Source organism: Podarcis liolepis, assembly GCF_965112155.1.
Source record: "Podarcis liolepis genome assembly, chromosome: 3".
Lineage (NCBI taxonomy): Eukaryota > Metazoa > Chordata > Lepidosauria > Squamata > Lacertidae > Podarcis > Podarcis liolepis.
This window is the reverse complement of record NC_139557.1, coordinates 59,421,769-59,447,691: the sequence shown is the minus strand read 5'-3', so window position 1 is coordinate 59,447,691 and position 25,923 is coordinate 59,421,769. Positions and strand designations below refer to the sequence as shown.

Genomic DNA, 25,923 nt, shown 5'->3' with positions numbered 1-25,923 from the left:
TTGGGGCTGTCGTTTTGTCTTGGGCTGTCAAGTTCTTCTTGTGCAATATGAGTTCAATACGTGTGTGTTAACTGCGACCTGTCTTTACTGGCTCAAATTATTTTGCAGCTGTTCTTAGGGATTCCCTCTTCATTTGCCCTAAGAAAGGCGGGGAGTTTCATGTGGGCAACTTCCTTGGCAAGCCATGAAAAACTAGACTGTATGGGTTTTAAAAACAGCAAAAGTAGAATTGCACCAGAAGGCTCGGCTAATGGAATGTACTCCTCAATGGGTGACTGAGGGACCTAGGAATGATTAACTTCAGTGATAATTGTGTTAGCATCTTTAATTGTAGAAAACTGATACCGTCAGAGAAACTTTGAAGCTGATAGTAAAATGGAAGAATGCCGATACTTACATTTCTTTAGTGTGTTCACTGCAGTCCAAAGGAACAATGGGTGGTATCCAACTAACGTGCTCTGTCAGCATAATAATTCCATGTGCTAACAGAACTTCACCCTCTCTCCCCATCTTTTGTGAACCTCACCCTCCCGAATTGCTTCAGAAATTTGTGGGGTCCCCTTGAACAGATTTGTGGGGGGTGGAAGGGAAAAGTTTCACCACACAAGTAGAAATCCTCATGCTGATGGATAATTAACATACTTTATTGTGCTTGGTGTTGTTTGATACACTGATCTAGAAATATGAGGTAAATTTTAGGTGTGGCCAGGCTTTTGGATGTTGAGTTGATTGTATAATTACTGTTACTCCTTTTTGATACATGAGGTATGGATTCATTGAATTCACTTTGATTACATGTAACAATAGAATGTGTGTGTATATACATAAAAAGAAAACCTGCTTAGCTCTAAGTAGTGTAAATTGTTTTTCATGTCTATATATATATTTTTAATACATTTTTAAAAACACACTGTTCAAGGCTCATTTGTTGCTTGGAGCAGGGCAGGAAACTAATGGGGCTCTGGAAGTGAGCTATGGGCTGGACACAGAGCATTATGTTGCACAGTTGGGCTCATGGCAAGTTGAACTTTTATACAGTAGGAAAGACAAACAATGACTAATCTCACAGGTGAAGTAAGACAAGGCAAGGCTCTGTTGGGCCTTCTTGGCAACAGGAGCTATGCAGGCTGCATATGTGATGAAGGATGTGATATATCTATCTAACTCCCTGAAAGAACCAGGTTCAAGAGTCTCTCTACCCAGAGGTCCTGAGAACCACAGAATATGGATTGGATCACTGAGTTTAAATTCTTTCCACGTTGACCAACTGTTTCAGCAATTCTACCAAAAATGTGTGCCCCACCAATCATTTTCCATAGAGGAAAATATATTAAGTGTACCTAATTACCGCTTCCCCATTATCATTTCTTTCATTTCAGGAGTTGGAAAGTTGGAACCAAGATACAAACAGTCCTTTGGAGGGAATGTGTGTGTTTGTGTATGTGTATGCAGCAAGCCTAGTTCAGTTACAGGTCTGACCCGCAAAGACATTTACTGCCTGAGGCTCCCACTGCCTGTTATAAAAGGATTAGCAGAAATCATGGCAAAAATTTGCCAGGGTGTGTCTGAAAAATAAAATTTGGTTGAAATTTTGCCCCCTAACCACTTCCTTATCGCAATATTTTTCTGATCCCTATGTTTTCTCCTTTTCTATATTCACATGTTAAAAATAAGAGGTGCAGAGACTTGAGCGTTGGGTGTTATTCATTATGAAATCAGAAAACTCTCCTTAAACATGCTGCTTCATGATTTGCACCCTTATACTGGTACTGAGGCAGTCCATTCTTTAACATGAAGACAATGGATTTTCTCCCTTGAGTTCATTGCTCAAAAGAAAGGATGATGAAGAAAGCTTAGAATTTTTCACCAGATCTTCCTAACAGGCAACAGACACCAAGATGCACTTTGCCAGGGACTCTGGTAGACAATGAAAATGCATGCCCTTTGCCTTCCGTGTCTTTTTGGCATTGTGCAGTGTACAACCAGGTGGGTCTCAGTGGGACATCGGGTATGCTGTTAGCTCCCTACCTCTCAAGCATAGTCACTTGTTTCCCTGCCCCCTACTTTGCCTACAGCTTTTCAGTAAAGTTTGGTACTCTCGTGTTTCCAACTGAAACACCATGACAAGCCTCTGGTGAATCCCATACAGATAGAGGAAGTTGCTTATTCCCACATCCATTTCATAGTCTATGTGTTTTGTTAGGTTTTTTTCCCTGAGCTCCGGGGCAAAGGGAAAAATAAGGCTACAGTTCTATACCCATTTACCTGGGAATCCATGAGACTTATGCAGAGTAGGCACTAGAACTCCACTATTAATAGATCAAGATAAAGGAAAGCAGTTTCCCATGTAAACATAAAACATAGATAATTAACCACAATCAAAATATAAAGGAATGCCATTTCCGACTTAGGAGGGAGAGGATGGGGGCAAAATTGATAGCAAGGTATATTTAAGAGTACATGTCAGAAACAATGCTGTATTTATGAGCATGAATGCCACCATTTGCTATGAGAGTCATCTTTTATTTGATCCTCGTAGCTTTAAGATGCCCTGCTCCCCCGCCCCCCTCAGCAGAACACAGAATCTTTTGTGCTCATGGTTGAGATTACTCTTTACCACCTCTTCTCGGAAACCTGCTTTCTGAAGTCTAATAGCTGCTTTTTTACATCTGGATTAGGATGTGTGTCATATCCCGGATCTGCTTCGTTAAAGCACCTGTTGCTCCTAAGTGACCCTCTGCATTCCGCGTAAATGGCTGATGCTCTGGAATGGAATTTATCTTAACTCTGTTTTGACACTTGCTGCCTGATTTCTTTTTAATGGCGGATAATGGGACTATAATGTTCTCAAGCCCGGTCTACCTCATGAGACTTGGCCTCCTGCTGTTAAGTACAGTGCTCTATCATTACTATGGCAGCCCCTACTGGGAGAAAGAGTACTGTTCATTTAATAGTGATACTATAACCAATTATTTCTAACTGAACTTGTGGGCAAGGAAGATCTTACAAAATTCCGCACGGTTTTAAAGTCTTAGAGCCAGTCATTGATTTCACTTTGTAAAGCTGTATTTTAAGTAAGGACACAATCTCCCGGTTTTATCCAAACGTTACTTGTCCAAATCAATTACTGTGATGCCAAATAGAGAGAGAGAGCAAGAGCAAATAATTCATCTATAGAACCTTTCATTACAGCATATACTCTTTCCTCCTAATCCTAGAGGGAGGTTTCCAATGTTTTTGCCTTAAAAACCTTTTTGAGGGGCAATGCCCACCAAGTAACTAGCAGTCCACTTGGCGCTTCACACCACCAAAGATGCACTAAAAGCAACTGGGCTTCCTTTGAAGGGATCATTGTCAAATTTGACAAAAAGTAATGTTTTCATCTGGTGAAAAGTTGGAACAAATGGGGAAACTGAGAGGCATGTAGCAACAGCTCACAATAAGCAGCTTCAGGAGATTCTTGTTTTATTTAACACTTTATTTACAACCCTCATACCAATGTATTGCTGCAAGGCAACAGCGAAGAGCTGCTAAGAGCAGGGTATCTATTCCGTCTAATACGAACTAACTTACCATTTTGAGATTAATGGTTTTTTTGTGTTCCACTGCTGCCTCTTTCAATGGCTGGGGTCGATGAGAGTTGTAGTCCAAAACATCTGGAGGCTAACAGTTTGAGGAAGGCTCTTCTGTTAGGGACATTGTGGTCTAAATTCTATCTCAATCTCTGGTTCACAAGTCAGGATTCTTTAAACATTTAAATAAATGTTTCAGAAATATTTCTTCCATCTATATAGGGGGAGGAGGAAGTGTGTGAGCCCAAGGCTTTATTCAGGCTTGTTATGGCTCATGCTTGTAGCCTTAAACCATGGTTTAGTGTTGCATGTTAAACAACTTATTAAATGGCTTTCTTTTGATTTTTCTGATCTTAGATTTGCCTCGGATAATGAACCTAATCTAATATTTGACAAGTCTTACGATTAAAGCAATGGTTCTGAAACTCCTCCCCCACACTTAGTCTTCTTTCTAAACATACTCCACCTTCAAATATTTTTCCCCAAATACAAATTTATGGCCCAAATTCAACTAATTTGGCATGCTAGCAGAAGCCTGCTGAAGGGTCTTCTACCTCACTTTCCCCCTACTCTCCTCTCCCTGTGCGATCCTGCACCTTCTCCAAATCCTCTCTGAAGGGGGAGCATAACCCCCAGAACAGCACACAGGGATGGGGAGGGAGGATTGTTCTACCTGACAAGGATAAATGCTTGTACTGAAGGAAGAATCAGAAAAGTGAGACATTGAATTCAGAACAATAATTTGTTTTCTGTTATTTAGTAGAGGAATTTGTACCTGATCATGAGAGAAGTGCCATTTCCTGGATAGTCTATTTCTGTGCATGTAGAATATGGGAAGTGGTTGCAGGGTAAAAAGCAAAGCTCCCATGCAGGTCAGACCCTCATCAGTACCTTTCAAAATATGCTCACCATTTTCTTTTCTTATAGAGGTGGGTAACTTGAGACCTTCCAGTTGATGTTGGATTGCAACTCCCATTAGCCCCGTCCAACATGGCCAATAGCCCAATGACATCCAGAACGCTACAAGTTCCTCACCTCTTCTTTCCAGCATTCCCTACCATGAAAAAGTCTGCTCTAGTTTCTTCCCCCTCAGTATCCTTTACCAAAGGAGGGAGAAAAGGTTCCTTTCTTTACAGTGTGCTTTCCTTGCTACTGACAAGCTCTCTGTAACAGAAACTGCAGGTTCTGCTACCCTCCAGAAGGGATGTATTCCCTGGGCACAGTTGTATCTGCACATCCAACGTAGTGTGTGTTAAGAGTGGTGTATTCTTTTCTTTCTTTTTTGAATAACTTTTATTATTGTCATTAAGTTTAAGGTAAAAAGGTAAAGTTAAAGGACCCCTGACAGCTAAGTCCAGTCGCGAATGACTCTGGGCTTGCGGCGCTCATCTCGCTTTACTGGCCGAGGGAGCTGGCGTTTGTCCGCAGACAGTTTTTCTGGGTCATGTTGCCAGCATGACTAAGCTGCTTCTGGCGAAACCAGAGCAGCTCACAGAAACACCGTTTACCTTCCCGGTACCTATTTATCTACTTGCACTTTGACATGCTTTTGAACTGCTAGGTTGACAGGAGCTGGGACCGAGCAACGGGAGCTCACCCCGTCATGGGGATTCAAACGGCCAGCCTTCCAATTGGCAAGTCCTAGGCTCAGTGGTTTAGTCCACAGCGCCACCCGTGTACAGTTTCAGGTACATAAAAGTAAAACATACAGAGCAATATTAATACCAAAGGAAACAAGTGTGGGACAATCAGTTTTTAAATCAGGGAATGGTAGGTTCCGTATCTATGTCAAATATAGCCGATAATGTTACGTGAGTAGGCAAAGAATGCCCCCAGACAATACACTTTCTTTGTGGCCTGCTTCCCAAAAGGTTGGTTCACTGCTGGCCATCAGAAGACTTTTAAATGAAAAGCGTTTTCCTCTCCAAAGCAGGTTCTTATAGGATAATGTATTAAAATAAAGCATATGGATATACAAGAAATATATGCATTTGTTCAGGGGTTTTAAAGGAAAGATCTGGCCCTCTTCAACCCTTTCTCCCCAATAATATAACTAGATTTTTTGTGGGTTTTTTCAAAAACCCAACAAATAAACTGAATAATGCATAATTATACTACATCCCGCCTAGTCCCAAGTCTTACCTCTCAACAGTTCAAAGAGTGATCATAAATCTAGACACCCTGCCCCACTGACATGACCTAGAAAAACAAGCTTACAGCCTGGCCCCTCTAGAGTCAGAATCTCCAGTGCCCTCAAAATGTGCCTTAAAAACCTTTGTAGTGCCTCTGGAATTATTCATTTAAGAGGGAGGCATGATTTGTGAGACAGGACACGACAGTGCAGTGCTGAAAAAGCTCAGCGGTCTTGGTTACAGCACATTCTGTATTCTGTTTAAACCACTATTTTAATATGCAGCGCTTGCACTTTTTTAAAAAACTTCTGAGTTTTTTATTTAAAACACAGTAGCCTGTCAGCAAATAAAAGCTTAACGCCAAACAGTGTGTGGCATGCAAGGGAGGGAAGGGGGTGGGGTGGGGGGGTTCAGACCCTGTTCAAGATTCTCCTTGTAAGTCATGGCTTCTTAAAGCATTTCCCCCTTGATAACAGTTAGCTTTTCAAATCAGTCTTTAACCAATCTTGCTTGGAATTTGAAGGGGGCACGGAAAGCCAAATGAACATGAAAATCTCTGCCTAGATGAATGAGTCTCACATTTTTTTACTTGATCATTTTAAGGAGGTGAATATCAAATGAATTTGGATGCCTACTGTAGCTTATCTTGCTAAATTCCCATTTTGCTCAGCCAGCTCATTCTCATATGAAATATCCAGCTTTTGAACAACACTATTCCATTTCTAGTCGAAGCTAAAGAATGCAGGTGCTTTTTAATCATAATAGTGGGTCATTTCACAGCCTCCAATATCATTTCTCTGGGTCCCCCTCCCCCCCTTCTTAACAAGCATTTTACAGTACTGATTGTAAGCAGAGATGGAGACATGTCTAATTCAGACACAGGTATGATTCCCTTTGTCACCCCAGCTTGATAAGGCTTGAAACAGAGATACATATTTTCTCTCTTGGGCAATAATTGTAACCAAAGCTACATTTTGGTTTGGAGACATTTCTATTGCTTAAAAGAGCAGTCCAGCAACCAGTATTTCCAAACACTGTTATGCAAGATTCCTTTTGGTATGGACATCCATGACTAAACATCCATGACGAAAGAATCTCATGAAAGACAAAAGATTGTAATTGTTTTAAACGTCACTCAGCTAATTCTCCCAACATAAGATAAAGTGAATTATTTTTGCATTTGCTCAGGAATCTTCCACATTAATACAGTTTTCACTAGGCTCTGAACCTCAATTGTGGTCAGTCCAGGCACAGCAAATTAGTTTGGGCCGCTATCACTGCTGCTTTTGATGAAAACTGAGACACACTGTTGTAATGAGCTGTTGCATAGGCTACCATTAAAATGCAAAATAAGAGCCGCACTGCTGAATCAGACCAAAGAGAGATAGCGTCCTTCTATCTGCTTTCTTCATACCATGCATAATTTTACACTTCTGTCAAGTGCCCCATTACTCACCGTTTTTTGTTAACTGAAAAGTCTCCAAATGGTGCACAGTAAACCGTTCCTCATTAGGGGAGTTACACTTCAATCCTTGATCACTTTGGCTGTCCTTTTCTAGACCTTTTCTAGCTCTACAATACCCTTTTTGAGTTGAGGTGATCAGACCTCTACACAGCACCCCAAGTGCAGTTGCACCAATCTATAATGGCATTATTATATTGCCAGTTTATTTTCAGTCCCTTTCCTAATGATCCCTATTTTTCTTATTTAAAAAGATTGATACACTAATTGATCAAAGGGAGGTCTATGCAGCTTTTAACATGGAATTCACCTTTTGCATGGGTGCTGCATGCTAGCTCAGAACCTTTATTCAGTTAGCCATTATGACCCCGAGGTCATATAAGTATATATAACTTTGGCTTGCACCTGGGAGTACAGTTTAATATACACAAACTATATTTATCTCATAAATTAAAAAAAGGTTGATTTATTCAGTGCATTGTGTTCTGAACCTGGAAAGCAAAAATTTACCACACTTTTTTTTACCAGTGCCACTAAATAAGTGTCATATCATATGAAATAAAACTCATTAGGTAAAGGTAAAGGGACCCCTCACCATTAGGTCCAGTCGTGACTGACTCTGGGGTTGCGGTGCTCATCTCGCTTTATTGGCCGAGGGAGCCGGCGTACAGCTTCCGGGTCATGTGGCCAGCATGACTAAGCTGCTTCTGGCGAACCAGAGCAGTGCATGGAAACGCCATTTACCTTCCCGCCGGAGCAGTACCTATTTATCTACTTGCACTTTGACGTGCTTTTGAACTGCTAGGTTGGCAGGATAAAATTCATTACCATCCAGTTAATGATATAATTATGGTGGAAATAAGAAAACAAATCCTATTTCCTGAAAGCTTCAGTTCTTTAACCCTTGGGTATCAGTGGCGTTTTGCTCCTGCAAATGATCTGTAAGTAGTGCCCTGGGTAAAATCTTGAATGCAACTAGAAACATGGAAGTTTCTCAAAATGGTTCCCTTCCCCCTTTTCTTGTCTTTAAATGGGCCTTATTTAGTGATGTTAAATAATAGCTGGGTACTTAATAAGCAGCATTGTAATATTCATTTATTGCCTAGCTTAACTTGCAGATATTAAAATAACACAGAGCAACACATCTGCCTAATTTTATTGAAGGGAGCTCAAGAAACCACAATTTTGCTGCTGCTTTTGTCACCATGAACAAGCTGTGGGCATTGCCTACAAATGAAAAAAGATATTAAGACCCTTTTTAGGAGAGAGCCTGTGATGTGAAATGAAGGATAGTCAGTCCTGAGGTTTCAAAAGCAACTTCTTTCAGGTTGTTGGCATGCAGGAAAGGCCATGACCATGCAGAGTGATTTGATTTGATTTGAGGGCATTGGGTTTCTTTGAGAATTGGACCATAACTCTTTAGCTCACTTGATTGCAGACTGGCTTATGGTAAGATCGTTAGCTTCGGCAAGACACCTGTGGTGTTCTCTTTAATTAGTGGAGCTTGTCAAGAGCATACATCAAGTAATTAGTCACTAACTACTCGATCACTGAAAACGTAATAAATAAAGGGGGTCATGAATCAAGAGCAAACAGGGCAGCCAGTAATTAAAGGGTTCTTTTCCCCTGCTGACCATATGCATATAATCATAGCCAGGACCCTGTATTATTGTCTAGACTATGAGGTCTAAGTTGGAAAGTACCTATGCCTTGGTGAGTAATTTAAGTACTTCATTAGTGCCCTACAGTTTATGGCACAGGTCATGCCAGAGACAGGTGGTAGAGCTAGGCTGATTGGTGGTCTGACCTGCAGTATAATCATGTCAAAATGGAAGCTTCACATGCCAATTTGCAAGCTTCATTAGTGCTTCATTAGTTTATGGTGCAGGTTATGTCAGTCAGGTTACGGGGCTAGACCAATTGTTGGTATGATCTCATTTTAGTTTAGTCATAGAAAACTGCAAGTGTTTGCCATCTTCTCATCAAGCATGATTTTGGCTTCAAATTCTGTTTACACTAGCCATTTCCCAGAAGTTTATGAACTGATGGTTAGTCCTGTTAGTTCATTCATTAACTTATTCATGAATGCATGTCTTGTTGGTTTCTTCCTTGTGATTTTATTATCATAGTAAGCCCATAACTTAAGTGTACAGTGTTACCTCAGTTTATGAACTTAATCCATTCCGGAAGTCCGTTCTTAAACTGAAGCCATTCTTAAACCGAGGCTTTCTTTCCCTAATGAGGCCTCCCACCGCCGGTGCCCTTCCACCATTTGACTTCCATTCATAGACCAAGGTAAAGTTCGCAAAACGGGACACTACTTCCGGTTTTGCGGACTTCGTAAACTGAATAGTTTGTAAACAGGGCTGTTCTTAAACCGTGGTACCACTGTAGTTAACTTGTGCACATTCAGCTTTATGCATGTGGCAGATTCCAGGAAAACTGACTGGCAATCCCACCCACCATTGAACCTAAGGTGTTTTAATTATATGTGATTTTGGCTTTACTCTATTACATTTATATTCCCCATTTCCTTTAAAGAACTCAAGGTGGCAAACATGGTTCTTTCCTGCCATGTAAATTTCGTGTGACAAGGTGGTATATTGATCAAAAAGCCACAGTTGTATAACACAACAGGTTCTGCAGTGTAAAATGAATGATAGAAACCAAGAAAGGAGTCCTGGCATTATACTGTGGTACCTTGGGTTACATACGCTTCAGGTTACAGACTCTGCTAACCCAGAAATATTATCTCTGGTTAAGAACTTTGCTTCAGGATGAGAACAGAAATTGTGCAGCTGCAGTGGGAGGCCCCATTAGCTAAAGTGGTGTTTCAGGTTAAGAACGGTTTCCGGTTAAGAACCGACCTCCAGAACGAATTAAGTACTTAACCAGAGGTACCACTGTAATGAGGAACCCTGATGCCATAATCCCCAAGTCTGAATGCACCCAAGGTTCAACAAAATCATTGTTGTCACCCAGGGTCCACAGCTACGGGTTGGCTGGCCTTGATAGCCAAGGCAAAACTTGTGGTTGCTAAGACAATTTTTCTCCCCTTGTCCCTGGCCTTGCACTGCGCCTTCGTGTGAGGTCAAGGAGGAACCCCATCTGGGCATGTAAGCAGCACAGCAACTATCCCTGCTCCCCTCTTCACAGCCGCAGAGAGTAAGAGGCATCTTGGTTTGGTCCTGCATCACTGTCTGATTTTGCACCTCCAACGAGAGGACATAGCAGTTTTGCAACTGCAATGGCAATCTCTGCTCCCTTTGCATCTGCCAAGACTAGGAGGTTGGAATTTTGTTTTTGCTTGCCAGTTGATAGCTAGTGACACACTAGATGCAGGAACCAGGATTCAAAACGTTGTAAATAAGTATCTGCTCATTGTTCCAAACTCAGTGTTCAACATGGCACCGATGGGGAATGCTTTTCGACGCTTCCAAAATAAAGCATACATTTTCCATGTAACTGCATTACTTTTATTTCACTCAGGTTTCTTTATGAATTCACAATTGAAGGATGTAATAGCTACCAAGTATACTGAGAGAAATAAATGTGTTTTATTAGCTGTGAGAAAGTTTCATTCTTTTTAGCATCTCAAGGTACTTATTTTTCCCCCTGCCAGGCAAAGCTGTATAATAACCCAAACTCTACAGCGTAACTGTTCCATTGGGCCTCTGCACCTCTGGTTCTATTTATTAATTTATATTTCACAAAATAATGGGCATGTCTGAGATTGCTGAAGAATATAGCCTGGTTAGGCCTTTGTTGAGAGTTGTTGATGCAATCTTTTTTCTCCCTTTCATTATATCAGCTTGCTAACTGCCATCTTTAGGGCTCTGGCTGAACATAATAAAGCTGCTATTCTCAAACTTATTTGGGTTGTTAAGGTTGTGTGTGTGTGCGCGCGCACACACACACACACACACACACACACCCTTCCCTGCCTCACCCAACCCTGGGATTGCAGAAGTGGGCCAGCTTATTATTTTTATTATTATTATTATTATTATTATTATTATTATTATTATTATTATTATTTTGTACCCCACCCATCTGAAAGGATTGCCCCAGCCACTCTTCTAGCATATAAAAACAACATAAAACCGTAAAAAGCTTCCCTATAGATGTATCCACTTCATTTTTCTCTCTTGTCTTGTCTTGTCTTGTCTTGTCTTGTCTTGTCTTGTCTTGTCTTGTCTTCTCTTCTCTTCTCTTCTCTTCTCTTCTCTTCTCTTCTCTTCTCTTCTCTTGGCAAAGCAGATAGCAAGGCCACTCGGAAGGAGGTGACCCACCATGCAATGTGTGACACCAGCCCTTCCGGCTTTCTAAGAGAGGGGAAGGATTTTGCTGAACTAATTGCTGTGGTTTTGCTTCCTTTGAAGTGGCTCTTGCAATCTATAGCACCACCTACAAGAGGGATGGGGACCTTTCTCAGCCTAAGGGACCACTTATGCCAGTACAGCTGTATTGCGGCAACACTGGGTGTTGAAATTTTGCACCCCTAACAACTTTGCACCTGGGGCCACCACCCCTATGACCCCCTTCGACACTGTGCTACTGGCCAGAGGGAAAAGTGGCCAGAATAATCAATAGAGCTTTTATCTTTGTACAATGATGTATGAGAAATCAGAGAATTAACCTGCAGGGGTAGTCTCCAGGTTTATGTCAACATCTGCTGCTGATGTCAGCTTTCGAGGCCTGAGTTGTGAACAAACCTGGGCTTAGCATCTGGGCTTAGTGTTGCATTACAAGTCATGCTTAGCTAAGTTTGGTGGTTTGTTGCTCCCAGCTCAACGTAGGAAGCAGTGAAATGGGAGTGATTCAGCAACATGCACTAGCCTATTGATTGTTCACAGTAAGCCATGGTTGTGATGCACAAATGTGACTGTCACTTCTCTTTCTTATCAACTATATAGTGGCCATTTCTTGCCCTGGTAGCTGTGATTCATAGCTAAGAAAAGCATTCAAAATACACTTGTACCTTGGTTCTCATTTGACTCCCAAAATGGTTCAAAAACCAAGGCGCGGCTTCCAATTGGCTGCAGCTCCTGCAGCCAGTCAGAGGCCATGAAAGTCGCATTGGACGTTCGGCTTCCGAAAAACGTTTGCAAACTGGAACACTCACTTCTGGGTTTGCGGTGTTCGGGAGCTGATTTGTTCAACAAAAAAGGTGTTCAACTCCAAGGTACGACTAGTTGTTTGGGGCTAACACAGTGCTATCAAACGAAACTTAAAAGGGCAGTCCTTTTGGTGCAGTGATTTTATTTTTGAAGGGCATAATAATACTAACATGCAGGTGGTAGGACTGTTTTTCCTACTAATTTAGTTTTGTAAGCGGGTGAGGTGTTTTGTTTTGTTTTGTTTTGCTTTGTTTTGTTTTGTTTTTTTAAAGAAGCCAGAATAGAGAGAAATGAACAAAGCACAATCTTTGATGCTACAGTGGTACCTCTGGATATGAATGGGATCTGTTCCGGAGCCCCGTTCACATCCTGAAGTGAACGCAACCCGCGCCTACGAGTTGCGATTTGCCACTTCCGCGCATGCGCGTGATGTCATTTTGACTGTGCATGTGCGAGCGGCAAAACCCGGAAGTAACATGTTCCGTTACTTCCAGGTCACCGCAGAGTGCAACCCGAAAGCGCTCAACCTGAAGCAACTTCAACCCGAGGTATGACTGTATAACCATTTTTATAACTTTTTAAAAGATATTCAATTTTACCGTTGCAATGTTTTTAGTAGAAATCCTTTTTAATATACCAATTTCTTTATATTGGCAGGAAGAATAATTCTACAATAGTCACAAATAGGAGCCCTGGCCAACCTTTAAGAATTCCTTTTGGACTAATTAGAGTGTGTTCTTCTGTTCATTCTGGGCTGCTTGCCTGCTTTGGTCTTGTTGCTTGCCTTAGGGCCAAGGTAGATGCTATCTGGGCAAAGGTGTGGTCCAATGCAAATACATTCCTGAATCTCTTTTTGGGCTCACTTCCAGTTTTGAAGTCTGGATGAGATGCAAATACATTCAGGGTAGGGATGGGGCAGAAGATTCTGAAAGAGCAGCTTACCTGTTTCATATTTCTTATCAGCCAATTTTTCCCTTGAGAGCTTGGTGGCATAAAGAAGTCTTTGTTTACCTGAAGCTTAAAAGAGATGGTGCCAATTTCACCTCTCTAGGAATGGAGTTCCATAAACTGGGTGCTGTAATTGCAGAGGTTCCAGCCAACTTTGCTTCTGAAATGGTGGAACACATAGCAGAACTTCCAATATTCAACACAGCAGATGAACAGGATCATACGGGAGGAGGTAGTTCCAAACTATTCGGGGTTTTGTAGTTTAAAAAACTGCAACCAGGAACTTACTGGAAGCCTTTGCACATGGCAGCAGAATACTGCTATTACAGTGGTACCTCTGGTTAAGAACTTAATTCGTTCCAGAGGTCCATTCTTAACCTGAAACCGTTCTTAACCTGAGGTACCACTTTAGCTAATAGGGCCTCCTGCTGCCGCCGCATGATTTCTGTTCTCACCCTGAGGTAAAGTTCTTAACCCGAGGTACTACTTCTGGGTTAGTGGAGTCTGTAATCCGAAGTGTTTGTAACCCAAGGTACCACTTTAGTCCTATAGCATTTTCACCCCATCAAAAATATAACTATATTGGATGTTGATCTGGTTGCCACATTTCCCACAAGCTGAAATTTCCACAGGCAGCCTCACATACATTAGGTTAACCCAATCAGAGCATGTGTGACAGTGGCCAGACCTGCTTTTCCTATGAAAGATCATAGCTGCAACACTGACTGGGAAATTCTGGGGAAAGAACCTAAAAAGTTGCCTTATACTGAGCCAGACCAAAGGTCAATCTTGGTCCAGACTGATTGGTCTCAGCTCTCCATGGTCTCAGAATGAAGTCTTTCCCATCCCTACCTGGAAATAATAGAATCATAGAGATGGAAGGGACCCTGAGGATTATCTAGTCCAACCCCCTGAAATGCAGGAATATGTAGTTGTCCAGGGACAAAACCTGCAACCTTGGCATTATCAGCACCATGTTCTAGCCAACTGAGCTGTTTGAGTCAGGGATTGAATTTTTGCACGCAACTCATGTAACATACCATGGAACACTGGCCCTTCCCTGGGCTGTCAACTGATCCCAAAAATAGTCATAGCAGATTGATAGATTCATTGAATAAATGTGAAATTGTTAAAAAAAAGTTATTATATAGCACCCTTAATATAAAGATTTCAGGGCTATTAACAATAGAATCCAATAGAATAACTGCATACAATACAATTTAAAAAAATGTTGACTCCATGTACTAAGCCCTTTGAGCTATACATCAGTGAAATGCTGGATTTGAATTCAGGTGCACCTGCAGTATAAGTGCACCTGAACATGCGAGATCTCCAAAATCTGCATAATGAACCCCCCTTCTAAATCTGCATAATGAATCTCCCATCTAATAGATTCAGTACCCTAGGTGAAGGATACCTATGATAAATAATTGCGGGGCCTCTGAGTTCAGGCACTTCCCAATGAACAGGTATGTGGGGATTGGGCTGAAATGTGTGACCCATTGAACATATGTGACTCACTCTGCTGTCCTCTTTCTGCTCAACAATATAAGCATTTGAGGACAGCAATGTCCATACAACTGCTGAGTCCATAAAATATTATAGTCCGTGTGCTATGTACCTTGTAGAAATTATGCCAGACACTCCTAATAAAGTTCTCTGATCCATCACTGATCGTAACTGCCAATAATTATAAATGCAAATATACTTGTGTCAGTTTATTCCCAGATTTAAGAAGCAAACTGAAAAAAATAATAAGTTGGCTAGCAGCCAGTGTAGTCTTCCCATTTTTAAAAAAAACAAACCACACGCATCACTTCAGTGGTTACTGTCTAGTTAATCAAATGTAAATGTAAACTGGACTCTTGAACTTTAGCTGCTTTTTCTTTACAAAAAATATTTTTTGTTTCAATAGATGCACAAGTAAAATATAATTGCATGTCAGTAATAACTTTTTAGAGGTGTTTTTGAATCTGCAAAGCATTACTGTCTGTGTTATTAAACACTAACTTTAGCAATGCTGAATTGCTTGGAAAGGCAATTAAAAGGTTTGTACACAAACAAAATAAATGTTGATTTTTCTGTCACATACTGACCTATTTTTTATTTTCATTGAGCAATAACCTTTCAGCAATCTATCCTCCATTACCTCAAGTGCATTTTCAAGAGTAGTTAATAAAGATCTCTAGAAAGCTAGTTGGCATGCAGAATAGCCTCATTGCATATAAATGTAGATAAATGGTTTCAAAGGTGTAAGTGTCAGTAATCTATTATAAACCATTTTCTTAAAAGCCAAAACAGCCAAACACTGAGCTTTGCTGTATTTCTTTTGGCATCATGCTTATGAAGAAGGGCCAGTTCCCCCAGTAAGACAAAGATGGCTAACTGTTACTTACTCACAGGCCTGCCTGTCAGCATAGTTGAACATCTGACCATTGGCCATGCTGGTTGGGGTTTAGACAGGGCTTTAGATAAGAGCCCCTTACAGCCCTACCAGGAAGTCCTGAGGATTGAATCTGGGAACTTCTGCGCTGTCAATGAACTAGTCCTTTGCTCCTATGGATCTTGGGAAGTCTTATCTGAATGATATAAGAGATTATTCATGAGCCCCTTTCTCCCATTATAAAATCACTAATATAAACTTCCATATAAATGCACTGATGTAAATTTGAGAACTCCAGCTATCAGATGCTGATGGCATCTGATCAGGCTCTGTGGAGGAAGAATGCTAAATTCTTTATCCACCAAAGCCATGGCCTCCTTTTTCCTTGACACCTCCTCCTAATTGCCCCAAATGCAAGGCCTTGTGAACATTAGGGGTGCCTGAATAGAAACCACTTGTAGTAAATTGTGCCAAGAGATCATGGCGCATGACCAAAAAGTGCACAAACGTTGTGAAGGCAGGAACCACTTCCTTTCCCTGAATGTCTGGACTTCATTACCTCTTTTCTTCCTCCTCTTCTTAGGGTCGTACATGATAGTGGATTCTTCACACCACAGCCACGGAGAGAAGGCTCGACTCCAGCTTCCTACTATGAAAGAGAATGACACACACTGTGTTGATTTCAGCTACCTTTTGTACAGCAAGAAAGGGGTGAGCCCTGGAACGCTGAACATATTGGTTAGGGTAAACAAGGGCCCCCTGGCAAATCCCATTTGGAATGTGACCGGCTCCACAGGCAAAGACTGGCTACGGGCAGAACTGGCCGTCAGCACCTTTTGGCCCAATGAATACCAGGTAAACCCTTAATACAATTGCTTTCTGCTTGAAGGATTGCTAATTCCTAAAGGGGGTTATACTGTGACTTTCATCAAAGTGGAAAAACTGCAAGGCAGTATCTTGAAACATGTTGCACTTCTGTATTGAGGAGGAAAAGGAGAAATGGGAAGAGTGCACTTTAGAAGCATAACACACACCCAGCCTGAGAGCTGGCTTTGAGAAGATGCTCCCTTGCTCCTCAATACCCAGACATGTTGTGTCTGGCCAATTATTATTTACCTGGTTTCCTAGTAGGCAGCATTCTGGTGCATCTAATTTTAAGCACCCAGCCTCTTCATGTAAGGAATCTGTGATACCGTGCCTTAACTATCCCTTCTCCTATTTCACCCGGTGTTGCTACTCTACACAGACACAACAGATTTTCTGTGTCTTTCTTCCAACACTGTGGCCAGAGTGGCCTTCTCCATCGTAATCTTATAAGCCACCCGTCTCTTTGTTCTCTTCTGCTATTATTATGATCAGGAATCTGAGTATGCTACACTGCAGAAACATTCAGTGCCAAGAGAACACAAACTGAATTCCAATAACAGCTGACACCCACATTACAACTCTGTCCCCCCCTCCCCCCTCTCTCTCACACACATGGTTCCACCCTCCATTTTATCCTTGCAACAACTCTGTGCAGTAAGTTAAACAGGGATGGTGCTGACCCTAGGCTACTTGGTAAGCTTAATGGCTAAATGTGGGTTTGAACCCAGGTTTTCTAGGTCCCAGTCCAGCACTCTAACTACTGCCCCACAAAGGTGTATAACAGGAGACAGATAGCCTCCTTTCTATTTTGAAGAGGGGACATTTGAGATCAGAGAGGCAGGGAAGAGGACAGAATAGGAGATATTTCCCCCTCTTCCAGCTGTTTCTTGTAGATGAGTGTGTTTATCTTTCTGTGTGCATGTGTGTACACGCACACACACAGTGTCTATATGTGAATATCTGTCTCACAGTTTTCCCCCTTGTGAAATTCGCAGGACCCTTGAACTATATGAATTAACATTTTCATTTCATTCATGTAAAGCTCCTGGGATCCCGTCTTCTTAAAGTGCTTTGCATTTCTACATGGTGTGTTCTTGGTGCCATGTTAAGTAGTAGGAAGGAGCCGTGGATAGGAAACAATACAGTTCATGATAAGTAAAAGTGTTCTCAAGTAGAGACATGCGAGGATGGAAGTTCTTAGTCACCCAGATGTTATACTAATAGTCAGTGTAGTTGTTGTCTGGGGGGACACAGGGGTATGCATACCCCTAAACATTTTGTGAATCTTTGTACTTTTACAACAGTCCATTTACTGTTTATATTTTTATAGATTTGAACTATAAAATGGTGATTTTCTTGAGTCAAAATGAGAGTACCCCTAAACATTTTTTTCCTGAGAAAAAGCACTGCTAATACAGTGGTGCCCCGCAAGACGAATGCCTCGCAAGATGGAAAACTCGCTAGACGAAAGAGTTTTCCGTTTTGGAGGTGCTTCGCAAAACGAATCTCCTATGGGCTTGCTTCGCAAGACGAAAATGTCTTGCGAGTTCCTGCGGGTTTTTTTTCCTCCCCTCCCTTTTTCTAAGCCGCTAAGCCGCTTATCAGCTGATCCGATAAGCCACTAAAAGCCGCTAATAGCGCTAATCCGCTAATCCGTCAATGGGCTTGCTTCGCAAGACGAAAAAAACGCTAGACGAAGAGAATCACAGAACGGATTCTTTTCGTCTTGCGAGGCACCACTGTAGTCTTTTATAAATACAAATATATGAAATAAACCCTTGCTACACCCTGCTGGACTTTGATTGCTAGGCCAGAAGGTGGTGGGGCACATTCCCCCTCCTCATTTTTCACTCCCCCCCTCCCATTCGTTTAACAGGAGTGAAGAGAACTATACCAGCCCTAAGACTGTTATAGGTTTTATCCCATGTTGGGGAAGTGAAAGGTCGCTGGATCTTGCAAATGCTATGCTGATCCTAGTCCCATTGTTTTTGTCAGTTACTATGCTTTGTACTTCTATATTTCTATATTGTTTCTATATTGTTTCTATATTGTAAACTATCCTGTGATCCTCGGGTGGAGGGTGATATAGATATTTAATAAACAGCATCATGGAACTGTAGAGTTGGAAGGGACCCTGAAGGAAGCTGTGCTACACAAGAGCTCTCCTTCCTCTATCCCTTGCCATTTGAGGCTTTGTTTAAACACATACAGCAAAGTGAATACTAAGGGAAAATTAAATCTCCTCCATTTCTCCCCATCAAAAGAGGAGGAGGTTGGAAGCTCTTGTTTACACAAGCTCTCTATTATAGTCAGTTGTATCTCATTCTAAATGCCATCTAATGGAGTGTAGTTGGAAGCTGTATAATCTTGTACAATTTCATGAGTGGAGAGAGCCCGTCAGTGTGAATTGTTTTCTCTGTCTTTGAACACTGAGCCTTTTTTGTGTGTGTGTTTCCTTTTGTAAGGGCTTCCTTTAAGGGCATGAGGGCAACACAGCTGCTTAAAAAGCACTGATTTCTGTGTGCACGTTTCCCCCCCCCACAATCCTAGTTTTAATGTTGCGTTACAACTAAAGAGCATGGCATGAATGTCTCCTTTGTTCAGCTGCAATTCTCTGTGACAATGCTCCAGTTCAGTAACTCTGCTGGCTGCATGTTCGCCCCTGTAGAGAGTTTAGCAAACACTAGCTGAATGCCACACGCATTTTAAGATGGGATTGACAGCCATGAATTTGCTTTTCAAGAGCTGTGCTGTAATGCGTAACACAGGCCCAAGTCACACATACATGTTCCATGTTAGAGAGCCTTGGGTAAATAAAGCACACATACAAATATGTGCATGCATACTATCCTTTAAATTAATCCCAAGGAAGGTATATAATTGCACAGGTAAGCCAAGACCCCTATGCAAGCAGGTAGGATGTGAGATTGTGACTACCACCAAGGTTATGCTGTCATTTCCCTCTGAATGTTCCTCTGAATGATTAACTCAAGTAATAGAATGTTTAACTTGTAGCTGGTGTGTGACTGCCAGGAGGGGGGGAAAGAGGAAAACATTTTAATTTTATTTGTGTGTGTGTGTGTGTGCTCGCGCACTTGGAAATAATTGCTTTGAAACTGGCACATATGTGAATGCCTTGTAATCATCTGGCAGTGTTTGCTTTTATCAGCATCACTTAATAGGCATTGATCCTGCTGGGAAAGATTGAAGTGAGTTCTGGGAATTTGCTGCCCCACTTGGGCATAGTGGAGTTTGGTACGCCTGTCCTTGGAAGCAGATGACTCAGAGTGTGAGGTGGCAGCCTGTGTAGTGTTGAGAGACGAATAAGGCAGCTAGATTTAATCTTTCTTTAATTTATTAGCACCACAGATTCTCAGCTATCAGATGAGGGTCAGGTCTCTCTTCGTAAAAAAGAACAGAGGTATTGTCCAGTGTCAGGCATGCCAGTTTATTTAGATGGGGCTTTAGTCCATCTGTTCAGCTCGAGAACTAAACATAAGATCAGGCCAGTGGTCTGTCGAGTCCAGCATCCTGGTCTCACAGTAGCCAACCAGATGCTTGATGGATGCAGGATCTGATCTGCTCTCCTCTCTGCAGTTTCCAGCCCCTGGAATTCAGAAGCATACTGGCTCCAACCATAGAGACAGACCATAAGGCATCATGGCTAATAGGTAGCCATTGATCGCCTTTTTGTCCTTAATTTTTTCAAATTCCCCCTCTAAAGCCATCCAAGTTGGTGACCATCAATGCTTCCTGTGGGAGCAAATCCTGTAGATTAACTGTGTATCAATAGCCTGATTCTCCATGAATTTGTCTAATCCTCTTTTTAAACCATCTAGGCTGGTGGCCACCACTGCCTGCAGTGGGAGCAAGTTCCATAGTTTAACCATGTGTTGCATGAAGCAGTACTTTCTTCTGTCTGTCTGTCTGTCTGTCCTGAATCCTCTACCATTCAGCTTCGTTGGCAGTCCTTGAGCTCTAGTGTTCTGAGAGAGGGAGGAAACCTTGGTGCTGAAATAGCATGATGATGGTGGAGCGGCATGAAGATCTCTGTAAAAGTTAAATTGTGTGCTCAGTTTATATGATTCTCCTCCTCCACCACCTTCCTTGGTTGAATTGGGTTTCTATTGTGCTGTTTTAGTGCTGCTGCCTAAGGATTTCCTGGCTGAATGGAGGAACCATGGCAGCAATACTAGTACTCTACCCTGAGGACTTGGGAGTGGTGTTATGGCGCACGGGTGGGGTGGGGTGGACTAGAACATTAATCAAAATGTAAAAAACCAACACAAATGATAACTGATTAAAATGTCTCCACACTGTTTAATCTCACCACCAAGTCTGTACAAGTCAGGTGTGAGAAATTCATGTAGCATTTGAAGAATATGTAAACCACTTTGAGGTTTGTTTGTTTTTCAGGCTTGCTGTTGTTTTTAAACAATCAAGTGGTATACGACTCTTATGAAATAAATGAATAAAATAAGGTGCTGAAAAAGGCTTAAGTTCCATAGCAACTCTTTGACTCACCTCTCTCATCAGTAGGCTTCAGCTTACACATAGTGCAGTCAGGAGAATATGCTTGGTAGATGTTAAAAGCGAGAGCAATGCTAGATAGCAAAAGGGTTGTCTGTTTGATATATTGAAGCAACCAATTCACTGTTTTATAGGTTAAGGCCTGCACTGTGAATTATTCTCAGGGAGGGGGAAAGAGTTGATTGGACTTGAGTGCCAATGTAACTTGATTCCAGCAAACTCATTAGTGAGTTTATAAAACTTCAACAACACCATTGTCACTTTGATGATTTTTGGTCTCAAACAATGTCATAAACTACGTCTACTCCCATAGTAGTATCTTGTTTCACTCCATTCTTAATGGAATACACACACACACACACACACACACACACACACACACACACACATATTTACACTTCTCCAATTTTTAAAAAGCTGTTCTCTAGCCCTAAGATGAAACAAAGCATGTAAAACGTGTTTCACTAGGCAAAACTGATTGCAAAAATGTGTGTAGTAGAATCAGCGTGCACCAAAGTGCCAGCTATTTTTCATGAGCAAAAAATGAAAAAACAACACCCCCAAATGCAAACTGATGTGGAAAACTTGGACTTAAGATTCGAAAAATGAGACACTTAGAGAAACTGAAGTTGACACATTCATCAATCTCTACTTGCAGCCCAGACCCTTGTCAACTGGATCCTTGTCTTCTTTGGAGGTCCAGACTCAGGTTTAGTGCCAAGGAACTAAACTAAGAATCAGAGAAAGTCCCCAATGTCAATTTCACTTCTGCCACGAACACACTGGGTAGCCTTAAATAAATCACATGCCTTATTAGCCTTGGGGTTGTATCCAAAGTAGTGCTAAGTAAGTCTCCTGCCTGCCTAAGGATTTCCTTTTCCTCCACTATGTATTCCCATATCTGACCTGAGGCTTCCTGGTACAAATTTGAAGGGTACAGGGAAAGTTGGGGGGGAAGTTCCACTCCACAAGAAAAAATCCTTGCAGCAATGGGATGTGTCAGTTTGATACCACCCTTGGCTCCCCATCTTCAGAATATGAAAGATAATGCTAACCTGCTTTACAGGGAAGTTGTAAAGCAAAGTACTGGATTTGAAACACTTTTAAGAGACATTTCAAAGTGCTATATAAATGCTAAATATAATAATAAATGCTCTCAAGGAATTCCCTGTCCCCAATCCATATATTTATATTGAGGTCAGAAATGGGGAGAGAATGGCCTTACATTTTCTCCAAAGATCTTTTAATAAGTACTTCATTGCCTCTGGAAGATTTGCACAGCAACTACCAGGCAGTGTCTTTCTTTTCAAAATGCAACACAAGTGGTTTTATTTCCAAGTTCCTTGTCAATCATTTGGTCTCTTTTGGCCCCTTTTCGAAAATAACCCATCTGCAGCATATTGAGTCCATGCTGTTTTGTAGTCCTCCCTTTGCTTTTGCAAATGAGGTGGCTCTGAACAGAGGGGCCTTCATTCATAAGGTCACCTTTTCTTGAACTTCTTCCATGAGGGATTTTATCCATTTGGAAGGATCAATAAACAAAAAAGTTTTGACACGTTTAGCATTCCAATGTGGAGTGGCTAGAGATAAGCAAATATTAATAATGAGAGAATGTGCTTGATTGTGGAGAAGATTATGATTTTCAGTGACAAATTCCTGTTTGTTCATTAAAAAAAAACAACCAACTTTCATGTGTTGATATATTGTGCTACATCCTCTGACACCTCAAAGCAATTCACCGTTTAGTTATGATGTAGAATGGAGCAGTGCTTTGTGAAACTGCAATAGTCAGCCATGAGCTCAGGTTGTGCTCTCTTTTCCAATTAAACAGGGGGGTGGGGAATCAGTCCACATAGGTGGGGAATCAGTCCACATACCTAAATGCAGCCCTGGAATTCTCCCCAAGCCATGCCACTTCCTCAGTTGGCAACACCTCTCTCTCCAGGCCACACCCTTCACCGACCCTGATCCTCACCTTCAAGTGCTTTTGCGGGGCTGCAATGTGTCCTTGAACTAGGGCAATGCCTCTTGCTTGTCGGGATGGAGAGTGTATATGTTGGGGGGGGGGGAGATGTAGAAATATTTGACTTTTACATTGCCTGGAATGTAGCCTACTGTACGAAAGTAAGAGTCCACTCTGGCCATGCCCGCAGAAAGTTGCAACCTAGGGAATATGGCCTTTGGGTCAACAAAGGTCCTCCCTGCTATAAAAGACTGCAGCTACTTGAGATTTTCCCATTTTTGCATCTGAAGACAAATAGTTTGTTTTGAACTGCATCATAACATCAGGCGATCTATGATCAAATTTCCCCTAAAGTCATTCCCCCCTCCCCAAAAAGGCAACACAGCTATGGGAGGAAGAGCTGCTGGGGGATGCAGGAGCAATATTTCCTAACTGAAATATTCTTATTTGCTCTAGGCAGGGGGAGATGCAGATTACATATTGTTCCTGTACATTGCCTACTCCAATTGAAATATGTGATAGGGACTAGAAAATGTACCGATTCCAAAACAATAGGTTTGATCTAGTGGGGAGGGCCATAGGTGTGTAGTAGAGCATCAGCCATGGATGCAGATAGGACCAGGAGACACACTTGTTGGAAATCCTGGACCCACACTGCCAGTCAGCATAGGCAGTCCTGCACTAGATGGGCCAGTCGTCTGACTCAGGATAATAGTAGGAAGCAGTTTCCTATGTTACAAAGTTTTTGTTTCCGTAAATGGTAGGAGTTTTCCATTCATCAAAGGGGGTCCATCCATAAGCAAAGGTGCCTCTCATTCATAGAACAAACTGTTAGTGATCGTGCTGACTATTAAGGTCAGGAACGGCATCATTTTGTACTGCTGTGTATTTAAATTGCCCGAAACATATGCCTCAACACTTTAGTGAATGCCCTGATTTTGCAATTGACTGCTCAAGAGAATGGCATGCATTGCATCGCTCCAGTTTTCTGGTTATTGTGACATGATTCCAACATCTCTGACTGCCGTACCGCAAATTGGGAACACAGATAAATACTGCTCGTAAAACATTTTCTGTGTTATTGGAAAGGCTACTTCCATATATGGATTTTCATCGTTTGGGGGCTACACAAAAATGTTGGCTCTGTAAATGGAAAAAATGAAGGGGGAAAATGTGACACAAAAATATGGCACATACAGTTAGCCTGATGCTTGCTCTTTGTGGAAGGCGATGTATCAGTTCTGGGACTGCAGCAGAACACTTGAAAGCATATAATTATCTGAAATGATAACAAGAACTATTAGTTTTGCAATTGAGGTTGTCCAAAGGAGGCTAGTCTGATTTTTATCCTTTTAAGATAATGTTACACTGCTATTTAAGGAAAAGTTCAAACACTAAGAAGAAAGCTTGTCCACTAAAATTTTTTGTTTCATTTGCAATATTCAGAGGACTGTTTGCAATTATATTGACCTTGGGTAGTTAGAAAAAAAAGTGTGTGTGTAATCAAAGACAATTGAATTCATACTAAAGACAATCAAAGACAATTGAATTCACACTAAAGAAGAAATTGTTTATTAATGGAAAGCATCCAACTAAGACTAACTCAGAGAAGACCCAATGTTTCCCTCTTCATCTAGCCTACAAAAAGACCACTTATTTGGTAAGTTTAAAATGGTTTACTTACAAATTGTTCAAAGGTCAGATTCATGTGCTTTTTCATACTTCATTCAGAAAAAAGTTGCACAGGCAGTACAGTAAAACTTGTCTTAGTTACAATGTGGTGAAAGATGTTAAATTATTAGTATAGGACCTGAAGATTGGCTTGTGAGAGCCATGAGGTCTGAGCTGGAGCGACCAGTTCAAACCTCTTTACACACTGAGCTTCTCAGGTAGGCTGGAGGTTAAACAATAGGCTTGATTACCATTTCCTCCCAACATGAGCTAAGCCCAGCAGGATAGTTCACTCTATGCTATTAATTCTTTAGTGCATTAATTAAACTTAAGCATGTTAGTTGTATGAGGCTGGTTATCCCACACATATTAGATCACAGTAATGTTTTCTATGGGTGCTATCAGATAGTGGTTTAGTCTGTCCTTCTTGGTTTTCCCCAGGTGCTTTCAGACAATATTGTAGTGCTTCCCACATTTTTTTGTTCCTGAGTATTGGAAAGTGGTAGCTTTAGATTCAGAAATATACAGAATGAATGCTAAAAATCATATATATAAGAATGCCATGCAAATGTGACTGCCATTTAATATAACTATAGCTTATGATTTTAAAGCTGTTGATTGGGGTGTATATAGCTCTAAAACTATTCAGGAATGGAACTGTTACTTTTCTACTCTGTTACATAACCCTGATATGGCACAATTTGATAGTGTTCTGTAAACTGCAAGGATCAGCTGGGTCTACTTTTTCAATAGTCTCAACCGCATAATCCTTTAAAAACCCATGAACCACATGGTCCTCAGTGTTTGAAACTGGGGCACATTTTGTGGCAAGGAATTTCATTAGCAGGAGCAGTTTCTGAGCTCTGGGTGAGTGCTGTGCCTAAGATTTCAGATTAAAACTGCAGATTGGAAGGAAAGGAGGACCTTTTCCAGCTACTCTCTGAAGACTAGAGAAGAGACCTTCTTAAGAATATTAGCGGGATGGGCAGGGGAAGGACTAAACCATGTGAAAAATGAACCTAATATTTTAGCTGCAGTTTATTCATTTCCAGTTTTGCATTCTTGTTATTTTGAAAAGCGCGCCTAGACATTCCATTGTAGTGCCCATAACCTAGGCTTAAGGTGCCATTTAACTCCTAGCTTTCACATCTCAGTTTCTAACATTGATGGTCCTTTAACTTCCCAATTGTTAAGATGGAATTGATTAATTTCTGATAGCTATCTATAACCAAAGTAGGGCAAGTTTGAAGAGCAATAGGCTGAAGAGCAGCAAAC

General features: G+C 41.4%; 1 protein-coding gene across 18 annotated transcripts in view; it reads left to right on the top strand.

Moving 5' to 3' along the window:
* Nucleotides 1–25,923, top strand: part of PTPRK (protein tyrosine phosphatase receptor type K) — a 330,112-nt gene that overhangs the window by 102,943 nt on the left and 201,246 nt on the right. For all 18 annotated transcript variants that reach the window (XM_083497982.1, XM_083497980.1, XM_083497977.1 and 15 more), the window contains exon 3: nt 16,201–16,472. In XM_083497982.1, the coding sequence (XP_083354108.1) occupies nt 16,201–16,472 (272 nt within the window). The remainder of the gene's footprint in view (nt 1–16,200; nt 16,473–25,923) is intronic.